Source organism: Xiphias gladius, chromosome 21, assembly GCF_016859285.1.
Source record: "Xiphias gladius isolate SHS-SW01 ecotype Sanya breed wild chromosome 21, ASM1685928v1, whole genome shotgun sequence".
In the NCBI taxonomy this organism is placed as follows: Eukaryota; Metazoa; Chordata; class Actinopteri; order Istiophoriformes; family Xiphiidae; genus Xiphias; species Xiphias gladius.
Window position 1 is genome coordinate 29,103,857 of NC_053420.1, and position 17,636 is coordinate 29,121,492.

Consider the following 17,636-nt stretch of genomic DNA (forward strand, 5'->3'; position numbering starts at 1 on the left):
GCAGGCGTAGTTTGTTGTTTTCAGCGATAAAGCTCCGATAAAGCCACTGTCCACTGCCGGCTTAGCACAAAACAGCAGCCGGACACAGTCAAACAGAGCTGGTGAACATAGTGGAGCGTTTAACAGCTGAAGAGCCAGATATTTCCCCCAAGATCTGGTGTAAACCAAAACAAAGCTCAAGGGAGAATGAATATTTGACTTATCGGGTTGCTAAAAAACACACCTTCAAATGAATGCTAACGTGGCTCTGTGGAATGTGGAAATAAGCAACTGTTTGCTAACATGTTTGCTGTATCAACAGTATAAGGTGATAATATGTCGATGTTGTTTTTACAACTTCTTCCACAGCCCATTAAGTGGCCAAACAAATCAATTTACGCATGTTTAAAGACAGTTAAACGCGACATTAAACTACTGATAAGTTCTGGTTCTAAAACTCATAACCAGAAACTTTTAGTTTAGACAAATTTAGGCATGTCTTTGCATTGAGCGTTATCAGTTATTATACCCTGGTCCTCAGCTCCTGAAGCTCCTGAGTGTGTTTCGTGTACCCACACAAAGAGAAGATCAGTCAACCAGCGCAAACCAACAACGTCATGTCACCAAAGTCTACCTCAAACTACAAGAATTATATTAAAAGCTTCACAAGACAAAATCTATATCATCAACAATATCTTGATCAGTGTTCTATCCACATGCTAATATGAGATCTTTGGTCATTTTTGGGTATAAGCAATCCCTGAATTGTCGCTGAAATCCCTGCTACAGTTCAGTAAAGTGTTGATGTCTGCCCTCACTACCCCTTCAATATGAAGGACAAGGTTCACTATAAAAACATGTTTTATTGTTGGAATGATGTTTACTGTTTAGCAGTAAAGGAGATAGTTTCCAGGCTCACATTCCTAAATTATCATGTTGTGCAAGTTCCAATCACACACATGAGTAACACATCATTCATCATTCAGAGTGCTAAAAGTGGGAAAGCACATTCCTGTGTTTACTGTTATGATTTGGTTTCTGCTGCATGCTTCGGTTCATCTGGTTCATTATGTAAGTAACCTCAACATATTTGCTTACAGTAAAAGTGAATTAATAATTGTGCCTGCAAGTAGTTCAATATCTCATATCAGCAAATTCAATATTGTGGAACAGACTGGTTAGTCATGTAGTGTAGGTCCATCTGTACATGTCAGGTGTGTGTGAGATTTCACGTCCTTACTCTGTTCCCATCACTGGTGTTTTTCAGTTTGCATTTTTCTCAAACTGCCTCATAAAAACTCTGTATAAAAACTCACGGACAGTCTCACTGTCCTCTATATATCCTCTATTACAGCAGCTTTGAAACTGACAGTTTATTTGTACTGAAGAAATGTTTCAGTACAAATAAATTGCTGCCCTGGCTTTTGTGATCCACTTGAGCTGATTTACATTTTCATTTTATCCCTTCAAATCATCCACATGTTCAAGATCTTTGAATGGTATCAAATTATTTTTCATGTCTCTCTTAGTACAGTATCCACATGTACATACTTAAGTCAAGGTTATTGGTCTCTAATCATTGCAACTGGTCGATGAGAGGTCCCTTCCTATGACTCCATTGTAACCACCTGTTCACACATACAGACCAAATAGCAGAATCTTCCTTGTTTTATCACACACCTGAAACTTGCAGGCATGTTTAGCTTTTGGCCACGTGAAGAGGTTGCTCCTGGTGTTTTCCTTATTCATGTCCTCATACATTCACTGGCTGTTTAATGTGCTGCAGCTGAGCAGTTAATTAGTTATCTAGTCTGAAACTTGACATTAGCAGTACTGAAATAAGGTCTCCATCTACATAGACGGATACCTAATGGTATTTCATTGAAATAATGCAAAACCGCAGGGCCCCATCATGAAACCATATAAGAATAAAATATAAATTCCTCCCTTTTGATTTCAGATTTTTTTTCTCAAAGGAGAACACAGGACGAGTGATTTACAGAGAAGATATTTAAGTTGTAACTGACAAAAAAAAGTGCTATTTAACTTCAATTGGACTTTAAAAGAAACTTGCAAAAATCCGAACCGATCCTTAAATACTCTTTTTGGGGTTAAATATAAAATTAAGTTTTACAAAACTTAATGGGGGATGGAAAGTCTTTGAAGCTCACAAAACTGCGTCCACCCAGATAAAAGGTAACCATTAATTCCAAGCTCATGAGTTAACTAATGTTTTACAGTTGAAACTCAACAAAACAACAAGAAAATTCAAGCCTTGTTGTCAGTTGTAGCAGTGGTGAACAAGTTAATCTTGTGAGTCCACCTCTGAGAATGTGCCACAGTCCAGTGGAGCAGAAGTGGAATTCCACGTCTGCAATTATTGAACAACAGGGTGCAAAAGAAGTATTTGAGCTGGAAAGGAGGAATGAGTGGTGGGAGTGGGCGAAAAAGTCAGGCAAGGGTGAAAAGTTAGGAAACAACTGATAAAGTACTGACTCACAGCCAAATCCTTTTTTATGTTGCCGTTTACTTTATTCTAAAAGAAACAGACAGGGGTATACTGTAAATGAGATGATACACAACATGGAGGAGGTAAATATTAGAGAAAGGAATGGCATGGTAAATAAATGCAGGCAATCAGAAGGGTGTTTGAACACTCAGCAAACTGGCGTTCCTTAGTACAGGAGACAGCACACAGTACAGTACATCCTTTAGAGTCCAAAATACAACGACTCTGTCATTCACACAAAATCATATTGGCACTTAACAAAACAAAATAAATGTACTGGGTATATCCTCAATCCAGGCTTCTAGGAAACAGGCACACAGCTTCTTACAAACAGTGCATGAGGCATTATGCTGAAGATCTATCATATGTATGTCTTTGTTGACTCATTAATGGTACTGTAGAATAGCTTCACATTCATTTTTCAGAAGTCCAACAATAGAAAAAGGCACACAGAACTGCTGGCAAAGGAACTATGGGCACACATCCCTCAGATGGGATGGGAGACGATGAAGAATTGATGTAGTCAAAAAAATACATTTGCACAAACGTGTGTTATAAGGCACTGTAGTAAAACATTATATATGTAGTAAAAATAAAAACAAAAAAGAAAGAAAAGAAAGAAAGAAAGAAAGAAAGAAAGAAAGAAAGAAAGAAAGAAAGAAAGAAAGAAAAAAATAGAGTAGGTGGTATATACAACCGGGCATTTTAACATGTTATATAAAACATACCCTGAATGACTGTCTCTCCCAAAGTCAGCAAAACAGACAAGGATATCCTCTTACTCAATCCCCAAAACAACTATTTCATTTAAACCTCCCAAAACAATTTGTTTTACTTCAACAAATCCTCTAATTTATGTTGCTGCAATAAACTTGAAAGGTGGCTGCATAAATTCTCTAGTGGTGTCTGTTTGTCTGTTTTGAATTCCTCAGTGAGAGGGTTTTGTCTGTTGACAGAATCTAAACCATGGTAAGGCCAGAAGACTCTCCAAAACTACAAGTACTGCTCCCTTTTCTCTGGTGGGGTACTTTTAACATTTGGTCTGCAATTCAAAAGGGAAAAAAAAGACACATTTCAGTCAAAGTACAGTCACAGAGAAAACAAAATGAACCCAAAACACACATTTACAAAAATACCCAGAGGTCATAGGATATAACTGAAATCATCAATCAGCGCAACAAAAACCACAAAGTGTTTCAACTCATTGTTAACTTTCAGTTGATAATGGGGCAGAGGGCGATGTCGGAGGTGCAATAGAGTGTTTACAAAGCTGAAATGGAGGAGGCCACCTCATTTCTTAATGAAAAGATTTGATCAGATAGCCTTTAAGAGTCCATATTTACAGAAAAGGCTCAGAAGGTAGGGAAAAAATTAGAAAAAGACATTACATCTTAGTTCCCATTAAAACTGATAAGGTGCAGATGTAATACCGAGGAAAATGAAATATTCTGCTACAGAAGGTCCAAATTTGGGTCTAAGAGGTAACAGGGGGAAAATAGGGAAGACAGTGGTTGGACAGTCGGACAGTCCTCGATAAAAAGGCGGGGGCTGATCAGTCAGGGAAACTAGTTTCACTCAACAAGTCTGCCCTGAATTAGAGGAGAGAAGAAGACAGTCGGAGAAGAACAGGATTAAAGAGGACATGAGGGGAAATAAGAGACACATCAAGACCTCGCAGATTCTCATAAAAGCTATGAAGTGTTAAAAAGACATTGAGATGCTTGACGAATATAAGCAAAAGGAGTGAAAGTCAATGAGAAGGTGCATGGGAGGTGATGCTACATGTCAGCTGGCTAGTAAACTACACGTCAAAGAGATTACACGTACCAAATACGTATTAGTAATGATGAACTGACTGATAAAGGTGAAACACAACATATTTAGTGCTGAACTTAAGTTAGCTGCTAGGTCATCAGCTTTTTTTAAGGAAGAGTTTGAAATTGTGGGAAACAGTTTTTGCTTACACTTTCTTGCTGAAGCTTAGATGAGAAGTCTGATAACACTCATATCTGTATGCTAAATATTAAGCTAGATCCCCTAGAGCTAGCTAGCTATTTTAGAGTTTAGCTTGGCTTAGTATAAAGAGTGTAGCAGGGTGAAACAGCTAGTTTGGCTGTGCCTCAAAGTGACAAAACCCCCCTATCAATACCTCTGAAGCTCAGCAGTTTAAATGTTATATCTTCTTTGTATTTTAGAAAGAGCCAGGCTAGCCAGGCTAGCTTTTCCCCCCTGTTTCCAGTGTTTATGCTATGCTAAGATAACAATCCCCTGCTGTAGCTTCATATTTAACAGATGGATACAGGAATGGTATCAATCTTCTCATCTAACTGCTGGCAAGAAAGTGAATAAGTGTAATTCCCAAAATGTCAAACTATTCTTATAAATGTATATTCTCTTATCTTTCGACATAGCTTTACGGGTAGTTCTATCAGACTTGTTGAGCAATCTCTACTCAAAACACAGTTGCTACTGACAGACCAGTAATGCCTGACATCCCCCTTTATTTAAAGGGCACAAGGAATTTCCTATAGACGTACAACCCCCAATCTGACAATAATAGAGCACTCCACAAACAAGAGTCTACCAAGAAGTGAGGCCGTATGACCAGGAAATGGGGGGACTGGGACCTATTCTAAGAAAAGTTAATGGCTTTATTATCTGGAACAGTGATGGACCAGCTCCTTTAGAAACACAAATGAGGGCAAAGTGATGTGGGAGCATCAAGGGGGAACTCAAGAGCCAATTCAGACCTGCAGTTCAGTTTTACAGGCTCTTATGTGGGGCAGATTTTAAAATCGCTGCAGATATCTGTTGTAATTTATCCCCATGGAGGCACTATGTGTAATATATCCAATAGTGTCTACTGCAGTGAAGTTAAATATGACATGATTTGTATTAACTTACTGTGTTTTCAGTATCATGTTAGTTTATAGTCCACTGTAAAGTAATGTGTATTACTGTGCTGTAATACTGTGGTAGTGTCTTAGTTTATGATCCCCGGTAAGATTATATTTTCGTGAGAAGTATATAAACAGCTTAGATCTCAGAAATGTGTTTGCTTATACAAGAGATTATAAAATGAAGGAGGGCATGAATCTGGAGTAATTGTGTTAGTAAATGGTTGATATGTGTCGAAGAGAACCTCCACTTTTTCTTAGAGTTGAGTAAAATGGTGAAATGATCATCAACAACATTCATGCTCAGTACAATCTAAGCAGACACAAATTACTAACAATTCATCTCCACTGCTGCAGTTCAGGTTGTGTCTCGGTGTGTAGCTCTCATCAAGTGTTAAACAGGACTACATAAGAACTACCTTGACTTTGAGTGAGGAAGTTTCTCAGCTGTTACAAAATGTATTGTTAGTTATTTTGGTTAATCACACATAAACATCAGATTACTGAGATCCTGTCCTCTGTATTTACTCAGAGCAGGAGAAATCAGTGTCCTCTCTAATCACCGTCTAACTGACCCGTTTTCCTTGGTGAGATTATACAAGGCAACCTGTTTCTCTCACGACAGGCAGAGGAGTTGCTAAGTAACTTTTCCAAGTTTTTGCACTGCGGTTTGGGGCTCTCCCTTTACACAACCAAGCTGCACCAGTGGAGTGTGAATACGCAAAGCAATTATGGAAGCAAAACAGATGCAGCTCCAACCAGGAAGCATAGGACATGCTAATATAAGTCAAGTGTTTTACAGTACTGGTAGCCTATTTCTAAATCCATGTCCATTCTCTCTGAGTATCTGCCATGGTACACCTTTTATTTGGCTTTTTGATTCACTTTAAATGTAGTTTTACTTTGCAACAGTTTTTGATTGGATTTCTTTTTATCTTTCGACAAATGGATGAGTCAGGGTGTAGTTGGGATTTTGGGGTCAGATTTATTCAGCTACACTAATTTCAGCTAAATTAAAAAATGACATTAAAGTACATGAGAGATTCTCATTCACAATACAAGCTTATCATTACATAAGTGAACCGGATGGTTGATATCAAATATGTAGGTTGTCTGTCCACAAATAAGTTATTTAAGTTTGTAGCTTCTTTTTGCCACAAACCAGCCAACAACTTATGGATAATGTGTTTGTATGTAATACTGTATGTGGTATGTATGAGCGCCTGTTTCTGCATATGAATCCCAGTGTGTTTACTACATGGTTGCATGCATAGATGCGTGATAGTCTTTAGGTTTTGTTTTAGCGGGCATAATCTGAGTAAAAGGGGGTGGTGCCAAGTGTGTCCTCTGCTCTCTGTTTGGGTGGCTGCTTGAAGGGGGTGGGGTTTACACGTACTCCCTGGCTGTGGAAGGCTGTGATTGGCGGTAATATTGCTGTCCTCGCATGTCATCTTTGGAGCAGGAGCAGCACAGCAAGGAGCCGCCCAGTACCGTTAGACTGGCCGCCGCCCAACCCACGAACAGGGCCGAGCCGAACTCATACCTGCACAAGAAACAAGGAGGAAAAGGACAGGAAAAGGTATACAGGCTTTGTGTCAGAAATTTTACTACTGTTACTTCTCAGTAATTTATTATGATGATTTATTATGAGTAGCACAAGTACCAAGAAGTACACAAATAGAAATAGACATAACATGCCAGCAACACCTTTATCTGGGCCCACAGTAGGTTTTTCCTCATTTTTAGTAGGCCCACCACAGAGAAAAGGCAAAGGTATCTCCAAAAGCAGATAACCTTGAATCATTTCACCATCTTTTTATCTCACAACAATATTAAAGCTCAAAACAAATAATAATGGCGTTAATAAAAACAGCTTCATCTTATGGTTAAGTACAGCTATTCAGGGCTTCCCAACAACTGAAAAATGGCCACTATTTTGCTGTTTTGTAGTGCTAGTAAAAGTAACAATATTAGCTCTGCTACCAAGCAGTTAGCAGTTCAAACTATCCATTTTTGCCAGCCATTAGCTAGCAAGGTTTATGACCTACATTTTGACTTTATTTAACTTAGTTCGAACTTTTGGTTTTTTGGCCGCAGGGCCAGCCCAACAAAAAAATCCAATGGCCATTTTCCAGTGGCTGTGGAATGTTTGGTCTGAAGTCTGTGGTACTGACCATCTACGACTGTCAAACACAAGCCTCACAACTGTTTCAAATACAGCACTCATTTAGACTGCAAGCAATGACAAGCTGTCTCTACTATAATATCAGGACGAGGGATGGCTATATCTTTTGATGTACAACAAATGTTACATAACCAGCTTCCGACTCATCTAAAAATATGAGATAGGCATGATGACCTAGGTATGATGTTGTCAAATATGTTAATAAACAAGATAAGAAGACTGATTGGAAGCAGTAGAGAGTGAGAGAAACAAATAAAAAGTTCTACTGTAACTTTTTAATAGTTTCACTGGTGTGAAGTAAACACTGAGATCATCATTATTTGGATGACAGACATCTCGCTTTTCTGTCAGGTTCCATTTTCCTCCTCCGCACATCTTCTGTTCAACATCGATTCAAACAAATATCACACAGTTACAGAACACTGTTGTCACTTTATATGAAAATGGTATGTCAAATGAAGCTCGACGTGCTAATCTGTGAGTTGTTGAATCTGCCTGATACTTGTGGTTTTCCGAACACTGGGTATATTTTTACAGTATCAATTTTTCTTAGATAACAGATCACACTGAAAGTGCACTCTCCCCATTAGCACCCAGAACCCGCATCTTATGTGTGACAGTAGCTATCCAGCCAAGTTAAATGACAAAAACTCGAATTATTAATTTGATGTTTTTTAGATTATGTTAGGCAGATGGTAACATTTAAACATTTTGCCTCAAAATAGTCAAATGAACTGTATGCAAAAAAAATGGCACTTTTTCAGCCATTGCTAATAATGATGACAGTAGTGGCACAGAATGCTGACTAAAATGGGTCATGTTTACCATTGCTCATAACGTCAATGCTTGACAATCCCAAATTATACAGAAATTGGCTCTTCACTTTTCAGTTTCAATCTTGATAACAATATTTCTGGCAGCATTTGTGAGGAACAACAATACTCTGGTCTCAAGCCAAAGACTACTAAAGAGAAGGGTACATATATAAAATCCCATCTGAATTAAGGTTAATTCCACTGTAGTAATTAAAGGATGCAGTTGTTCAAAAACAGAGTTTGGCATCAGGTGAGCTACATACCTGGCATTGGGCGGTGTATTTGGATTGAAGAACTGATAGGACACCTGAGTGGCATACCAGGACACAGACACTAGGGTACATAAACCTGTGGAGGGAGAAAAGATTAATACAACTGAATTAGTTATGTCCGTCAATTAAGCCTGCAAAACATTCACTGTAGCTACAACAGTACACAAATGAGCTGGGGAATCCTTATTTAGTTAATATTCTCCCCTGGGCTTATGGTTTATGTCTGAGATCAGCAGTTAATGCCTCTAAAATGACAACGTCCTGTTTACAGCAAGGACTGTAATTGCCCAGAAGACTCCCAGTGATAGATTCAGGCCAGAAAAATGCCAAACCACTCTTGCTAAATGCACTAATTGCAGGACATACTGCAGAACATTTTTGGTTGCAAACACATTGCCAGAACACAGCAGAAATCACACCTGCAAGCAGGAAGAGAGCTCCTCCGGTCACAGCGATCCGAGTCTTGGTGGCTGGGTTGTTATCTCCCACCTTAGTGCACTTCATGCCCACCACACTGACTATGATGCCGATAAAGCCCAGCAGTACTGACACCACCATAAGGGCCCGACATGTCTGGATGTGGACTAGATAAAGAAGAGGAAAGGAGGAGGCAGGGACCACAGAGGGGAGCCCGGAGAGGTGAGTGATAGTGATACAATAGAAGATATGAGAGAAACGGAGGGCAAAAAAAGGAAAAGAGAGGGAGGGAAGTGTTGAGGAGATGAGAAAACAAATACAGTCTCTCAGTCCATCGCTTGGAATAAAACACATTTCTGGATATAAAACTGATAATTATAAGGGAATGAAGCTATGCAAGTCATGCAGACCTTGGGACCTTAAAGGATCCTCCAAATCTTCTCCAGATCATTCCACTGTGGTTTTGCCTTTTCAAAAATCTAGTGTGCTGCCCACACAGGCATCGACACACACATAACTTAGTGGGAGGAACATATTGACACATATTTACACACACACATATGTAAAAGTACACAATATCTGCACACACACCATTACTGTAGGTGGAATAGACACAGATGAAACACACACTCCTTTACACGCACACACACACACAAAGCAAGTAGGAGGGCCTGCTTTACATGTTTCACACAGTGGGATTAGTGTGGCTTTGTCACAAAGCAAGATTGTTTTCATGGGGCTGTCGCCACAGCGATCAGACATTACTGCCTCAAACAGCCGAACACAAACATGTTAACGTGAAAGCAATGCTAAGTACTTAATGATACTGTCAAAATACTGATGGAGTGTGTCTTATTCACAACAAACGAGGGGATTGTTGAAATCCCAGCAGCAGGAGAAAACATGCAAATTTCAACATCCTTATTCTGATATGTGACAGAGCTGACAAATGTGGTCATTAAACTATACATAACAGAGGTTCTCATAAAGGTTTAACAGCCAAGTTCACAGAAATTAGCTTCAAATAACAATGACTTAAAGTGTAACCAGTGTTCATGTGTCAGAGCAAAAGCCACAAACACAACATCAACAAACATTCTAGAGCAGAAAAAACAAATAGAATAGTACAGAATGAGGGTAAAAAGAGTAGAAAAAACTTTACTCAACGCCCACTTACTAGTTTTTTTTCCCAGAGCTTTCAACTATATTTTGTGGTTTTTGAGGTCAAGAATGAACTTGTTAAAAGTTGAAAGCACCAGAAACAGAGCTCGTAAGTGGAGCTTGAGTTAAAACTCGAGGTCCACTTACGAGCTGTTTCTGGAGCTTTCAACTGCATCTCACATTCTAGCTGGTGAGAGTTTTATCACCCATGAACTTTCATGCTCAACTAGAATAGAATAGAACAAAATGATTTGACAAAAAAAACTACTCAAGAGCCACTTAGCTTTTTTGTGGCGCTATCAACTGTAGTTCTCGGGAAAAAAAACATGTAACTGGACACGGAGCTAATGTTCTTGTTTATTTATGAATTTATTGTCCAACTACTGTGTCCAAGTGCGAGAAAGACATTTCACACTTAATTAGAATAGTACAGAATACTGTTGCATTCCTGGAGCTTTCAACCACACGTCGTAGTCCTCAAAGCCCTGGAAAAAAGTCAGTAAATGGACCTTGAGTTAAGTTTTTTGTTTGTTTTGTTTTTTTGTCAAACTACGTTTCTGAGGTTCAAAAAAAAAAATTTCACACTCAACTAAATTAGAAATTAGAATAGGATAGGATAGGATAGAATAGAATAGAAGAGAACGTGACTGTACGTTTTCAAAAAAATAAAATCACTTCCTGTTGAGCAACAGTGTGAGCAGGAACCTAAAGTCATCATTTGTCATTGTGACAGAAATACACACACCATCATTCAAGGCGCAACAATGATGTAGCATTCCAGAAGCTGACCTGAGGGGACTTATGATGGGGGCAAGAGGATGGAACAATCTTTGAGGTCTAATTTATGGCTCCAGAGCTCCTTTTGATGGAGTATCTGAATGGCTTTCAACAGACAGTGGTTTGATTTTTTTCTTTCTTTCATCCACTCGGGGCATTCTTCCTTTCTTCTGAGGGAGTGCGGGGGTTTAGGCCCATGTTAAATGGCACTACTCTGACCAGTTTTAGACGGTGACAAACCAGAAGGACATTCGGGGGCCATTGGGGCGAAGGAGAGGTTAAAAGGAATGACGAAGGAGGGAGGTGGGCTGGCTCACCCACTAGGCCCTCTCTTTCCAGTGCCAAGGTTGGCGGTGCCAGCCACAAGCTTTCAATGAGTGTGTGTGTGCATGCTGGTGTGCGTGTAGGCACTGTAAGGTCCCATTGTGAGGTCACTTGTGACTCTTTTGTACGTAATATCTGTTTGCCCACTCACTACCCAACTATAAAACTACATTTATATTTAACATCTCCAGCCCTTTTCCAATCCAATCCAAAAACTCAAAGCACAACCACAGTGATATGATGCTCTCTGTTGTATTACCACACTTCATTTAGCTAAAATTAAATTTTCCCTAACCAATTTCCTCATAGTTGGTTCACTTTTAAATATAAAGGGCGGTATCCCAATTACCTTGATTCATCAAGATCAAACTGTTAAAGCTGACAAATGCGACAGACAGAAAGATTTGCTCTCCTAAGACAGGAATAGATGCTTTATTGCTCACTGTGCGGGCAGATACACCCCCCAGCCACCCATTTTTTCTTTTGATGGGAAAACAGTAACCTAACATTGTATATTTCCCACTGTGGTAGCACTACTCATCATGACTGAGCCTGAGCCCCAAATAATCACGGGTACTTCTCCAGTCTTAAAGGATAAATACACTGATTTTTTTATTTTTTCTTATTATCAATAAACCCCATGAAAATACCAAATCAACAGTGAATGTATCCTACGAACAAGTATTGTGTGTGTCCCCAAACCTGATATATCTTCTGTGCCATATAGATCCATTGTTGTCCAAAAACTATTTAAAAAAATCAAAGAACATGGCCATTGTAGTTTATTTTGACTGAAATCCACACACACCGTTCTGCTGCCAGAAATACCACCACACCAAATTTCATTAATTCAGGGCTGAAAATAGTCCCAAACAAATACAGTATTTACTCATGTTTGAGTAACATTTACTTAGAACTGTTATCTCCAGCTATTTTAGAAATTTGCTTAGCCTGTTATAAAAAAATAAATAAAAAGAAAGTATGTATTTGTGATTTTTAAAGATTTACATCATCAGGGGGTGGGGTGCCAAAGAGAGGATTAGGGGGTCAGTGGAGTGTTGTGAGGTGGACCTACAAATTTTGGATTTCGGTCATTTTGTGGGAGTTGATGTGTTGATTTGATGGTTGCTTGTCCACTAAATTTACCAGATTTGGCCTTTTAGACAGCTAATCCAAGGTATCTAAATTAACTGAAAGGAGAATAAAATGAGAGAAACACTAGTGTATTGTTGTCAAATTAACAATGACAATTTTAGTAAGTGTTGTGCTCTCATCTACTGAATCTCAATCTGCACTCAGCAAACAGAATTACCCTTTTACAAAAATGTACACAAAGGTGTCTTTGACAAAAACTATAACCTATGCCTTTAACATTAAAGTGAGTAGAAAGTGATTATATAATGTGGCACAGCAGATTGGCAGGGGCAGGTCAATGTATCTTTAATATCATGCTTGGATGTTTCTGGTTTTGAAGAGCTGTCCTTTCAGCACTACCATCCACACTCCTCTGACAATAAGAGCCAACCTTCCCAACCGTACATTATCCTCATCATCATCTCCTTTTCAGCAGAATGCAGCAGTTTCCACTACAGTTGCTTGGCAGCATCGGTAGAGCGCAGCACAGTCTGGTGAACAATTATTCCCACTATCACATGCTGCTCCTGCTGCGAATGTAGCCAGAGAGGAGAGTTCCTTCAGAACTTAAATCAGTGTTACTGTTGGATCAAACTAATACCACAGGGGTGCTTAATCAGGATTCAGACCTGCAGTGCCTTTTTCGGACCCCAGACACATGACTGAATGCTGATCTGCTCCATTTAGTAATCTGTCTGGGGAAACGCCTGAGTAAACGTGTGATTGATCAAATATGCCTGGTCACGACTTTTCAGTTCAGTGGTCATTCAGAGCAACATATAGTTAACTCTTTGGAGAGGTTCTCTTCAGTGTTCATCTTCAGTCTGAATCTGCACTCGCTGGGTGTGTTAATGGACGAATGGAACAATGTGCGCGTGTGGGGAAGACAGAGCACATTCTGGGAATATCTCTGGTGTTTGGCTCAACACTGCCCTTTTCTTCTCCTAACAGCCCCTATTCATCCGCAGGGACAATACACTGTTCTTATTGCTGCAATGAACCAAAGGAGATGGGAGATCAGCTCGGGCACCCCGTCACACGGATCACCACAGAAAATGTTTTGATATAATGACTCACCAAGACTCCAAAATGTTTGCAAAGTGCCTCGTTTGTTTATACGAAGGAAGTGTGCCACAGTAAGCATTCACATCAGTCCCAAACCACAAAGACAAACAGACACTCAACATGTTCAATTGTTTAGTGAAATTACTTCTGACCAAGCCCAACCCCTGTAGTCTTTCATTAGAATCTCTAATGAATGAATAAAAGGATGATTTAAGCAGGCAGTAGATGGATGGATTCATTTAATCTGGGTGCCATTAATTATGTGTCACTAGTTCCTACTTACAGATTGGAGATGACAAGAGGCTCATATTCTGAGCTAATTTATGTCTGAATCCCGCATTCCTAACGCCCTCCCACTCCTCACACAATACGTTTTCGTGGTGTTTTGGAGTTTTAAAACAGAATTGAACTTCATTAAGGATGTGAACAGCAGCATTTTAAGTGAGATTTACAGCTTCTGAATTTAATACATCCCAGACAGCGGCGACTTGGGGAGTTGTTTTCCTTCTGTTTTTTGTTGCTGATTAGTACGTGTTGCCAAATGAATGGGCCAGCTACACTAACTGTCGTGATTTGTAATACAACACCATAAATACTTCTTGGGAAAACTTGTGAAGACAAAGTGAATGCAAAAGGTTTTCAAATGGCTGATGAAAACTCAAATGGAACTGCCTTCACAAAAAGACTATTATTAAATGAAATCAAATGAGGGCAGCCAAGCAATTTGGGAATGTGAGAATACTGTAGAGTGGGAAAAAAAAGAGTATGATTAAAAGAATTAGAGGAACCTTTATTGGTGATGCATTTAGAGGAGATTATAATACATTGAATTTTAATTGTGCTTTTTCATCATCTGACAAATTATCCAGTGAATATCACTTAATCATAGTTACACTTACTGCAGTTTCCCCATAAGGTATTCAACCCACAAAGGACTTTGCATATTTTCTTAGTTATATCATGTTTCAAATATGATAATAATCACCAATTTACAAAATTCTTACAATGAGCATATAATCCTTTGAAAAAAAGTTGTTACAAATAGTTGATTGAATTTCATTCTGGAAGGGGGGGGTAATTGTGAGAAAAGTACAAGTACAAGGCACTACAAGTTAGAGGGTCAGGTTTTGTTGAACCAAATTCAAACATTGTACTCACTGTCCAGCGAGAGCATGGAGTCAAAGATCTTGCATTGCACCTGTCCTGTACTCTGCGAGGCACAGCTCATCCACAGCCCTTCGTACAGACCCACAGCCGTGATGATGGCATCGCCAGCATACGACGACTGCTTCCACTGGGGTAAGGCGGTTGTGGAGATGATGCCGATCCAGCCGCCCAACGCCAGGAAGTAACCCAACAACTGGAGACCTGAGTTGGCCATCCTTATCTTGTTCTGTCTCTCTGCTTCTGTCTGATCTCGCTCTGTGTCTCTCTGTTTTACAGCTTTTGTTCAGGTGACTCTGGTGTGTCGCCCTTTCTTTGAGCAGTCTTTCTGGACACACCTGCAGCAATCCTGTTACTCGTTTCACTTTTCTCTTCACTGGCTGGTTCCTCTGAACATCTCCCTCTGCCCCTCTGCTTTAACTCTCATCTGTAGAACTCCCCTCTTTCTCCTTGTCTCTAACCCTTTCTTTCTTTTTCTCTCCACGTCCTGGGCTTGCTTGGCCCGTGAGCTGGGATGATGAGTTTTTTGTCTCCCCTCAGGGCTGTTCTGTCTGATTTCTTGGTCTCTTTTGGGCTCAGTCAAAGTGAAAGAAAGGCTTTCTGGTGGTCAGTGGTTCAGTTCATCAAGCATCGTCGCTGGGCTGCCTCACTCTCTGCATGGCTTCTTCCAGTTCCCTCTCTCTCTCTCTGCTGCTCACTTACTTTCCCCCCACTACAATCTTTCCATCTGCTCCAGGCTCAAGTGGCTCAACGAGGGATGGCAGAAAAAAAAGTAAAAAGAAAAAAAACCTGAACACAAAAAGTCCTTAACAGGCTGACCATGAAGAGACGGGGAAAGGGCTGGCCTGTGATTGGATTACTGGGTGTTGTAGGAACGCCTACTTGGGGGGAAGAGGGATGGCCTGGTTGGGAAAATAAGCACGGTTTCAAACAGGGAAGGAAAGAAAAAGCAAAAGATGTAGCTCAGGAGGGAAAAGAGCACAGGTAAATTCATAATGACGAGTTAGTTAATGAAAAATAGTCAAGTAATTTCTAGTAATTTCTTTCCAATCTAAATGAGGACTTTTACTCCGTATCTTAATCATTCAATCAAACCCATCAGCAAAACCTTAACACGCTGTTTTATCAGGTATCAGATGCATTGATCCTTTAAAACTTTGCCGCTCCGCTGGAGGTGTGGAGGAGATGGTGGTAAAGTGCAACAAACACACGTAAATCAGCATCTAAACAATGCCCGCCTGAAAAGGAAGTGTCACATCCAGACAGGCTCTCTGGAAATTATGGGCCGCCGAGGCAAGCCTCCCCCATCACCATGGCAACCCTGACAAATGACGAGAGAGAAAGGGAGAGCGAGTGAGAGTTCACCCGACTGTACATCCTTACGAGCTGTAAATGCAGACACACTCCAGCCTTTTGTGTCTGTGGAGAGTGCAGAAACCTGCTTTCCCACAGTTGCGCTCTCCTTCAACACAACTCATTAAGTTACCTTCAATTCACTTCAGACTAACTCAGTAATTGTGTTCTGCCAATTAGACAGTCGACACACTAACTCTCAGAGACACTGCCATTTTCTCACATCTGTAAGAGACATGTCTCACCCCCACCCTGCACACACTTTCACACATACACACACTCACACACAGCCTGTCTGCAGCGCAAGCATGTTCTTGCCTATACTCTCACGGTTTTCTTCAACAGACTTTGGGTGTAAAAAATGTAAACTCACACAAGAATAAATAGTAGAAATATAATGAAAGACATATGAAAAAGCAAGAGGTCATTTGTGGTTTTCTGAATTGTTCTGCCTCAGTGAAAATCAATTTCTCATCAACTTGGGTTTTTCTCAGTTGTTTCCTTTTATTTTCCATTTGCCCTTTTGTTTTTTTTCTTACCTACCAGTTCAAACTTGAACTTGAACATCAACTTGATCTCCGACAGCATCAAGAAAACACCAGGTCATGTGAACATGCATGTGACCTCACTTATCCAGCACCAAGCTACACACACATACACACGAATTTGCACACATTTGGATGAAAAGAAGCATACATGGAGGTCTAACCGTGGTTCAAACCAACCTTGGTTTTTTATCCTCTGAGATTCCTCAACCACACTCTTCTCATAGATTTGAATATTCAGGGTGTGTATATGTGTGATCATAACTATTATCTGTTGAGGTTTGCAGTGTATAATGAGGGTTTTGACGTATGGGGTGAGTGTGGTCAGAGCACAGAGGTCAGCTGAGCCCGGGAGGCGAGAAGAGATGAAAGAGAGGCAAAACAAGTGCTCAGGTCCAATGGAGTGGGTGGGTGGGGGGGTGCTCCATCAAGATTTCTGGAGGTCTTTGTGTTTTTGAATCATAACAGCAAACTACCATTGCTGGGGTTAAAGCACTACAAGTTCAAGTGAAAAACTCAACTGAGCAAGTCCTCATACCTAAATCACCCAAATATGTTTTTGATCATCCCTATCATCCGGACATTTTCTGCATATGATCATTGATAAAATTATTAATATTTTCAGGTCAGCTTGCCAGCTCTATGGCTGAGTTTAGACAAAGGTTAAGGACTTTGGCAGGGTTAAAGAAAGTTTGCTGTGTGTCCTGTCCCATCAATGGGACAGGACACCATGTAAAGGTCACACACGTCATGCTATTATCAATAGCATGCTACTTCTGCCTTTGCTTCTCAAAGACAACATTAGTTGTTTTTTTTCCAACAGCAAGAGATTGCTTGTCAGGTAAATGCAATCATAGATTGTTTTAGGCATTTAGTCAGAAATGGCACAGCAGACAGTCTCCTTGAACGGTCGCTTTGAAAGTGTCCTGATCACACCAGAATTCAAAACTTCCTTCCAACTGAATCACCAACATGTGTGGATTTGTTCACAAGGGTGAAGTAAACCCGCACAAATTTTTCCCATCTGGCTTAACTTTAT

The 17,636-nt window shown here is 40.0% G+C and overlaps 1 protein-coding gene across 1 annotated transcript; it reads right to left on the minus strand.

Moving 5' to 3' along the window:
* Positions 1 to 3,243: 3,243 nt before the first annotated feature.
* Positions 3,244 to 14,916, minus strand: cldn19 (claudin 19). Its single transcript, XM_040115734.1, has 5 exons — positions 14,694 to 14,916; positions 9,077 to 9,241; positions 8,649 to 8,733; positions 6,782 to 6,928; positions 3,244 to 3,530 (listed from the first exon to the last, which is right to left on the minus strand). The coding sequence occupies exons 1-5, from the start codon at positions 14,914 to 14,916 to the stop codon at positions 3,482 to 3,484; spliced, it is 669 nt and encodes a 222-aa protein (XP_039971668.1). The 3' UTR covers positions 3,244 to 3,481.
* Positions 14,917 to 17,636: the final 2,720 nt, after the last annotated feature.

Bases quoted from the DNA above. Each gene is read 5' to 3' on its own strand.
- cldn19 (XM_040115734.1), bottom strand. From the start codon at position 14,916: ATGGCCAACTCAGGTCTCCAGTTGTTGGGTTACTTCCTGGCGTTGGGC. The intron at 8,734-9,076 runs GTGTGATTTCTG...CTCCCTCCACAG, and splicing joins AGCTCTCTTCCTGCTTGCAG to GTTTATGTACCCTAGTGTCT. The intron at 3,531-6,781 runs GTACGTGTAAAC...TTTGAATTGCAG, and splicing joins CAGCCTTCCACAGCCAGGGA to ACCAAATGTTAAAAGTACCC.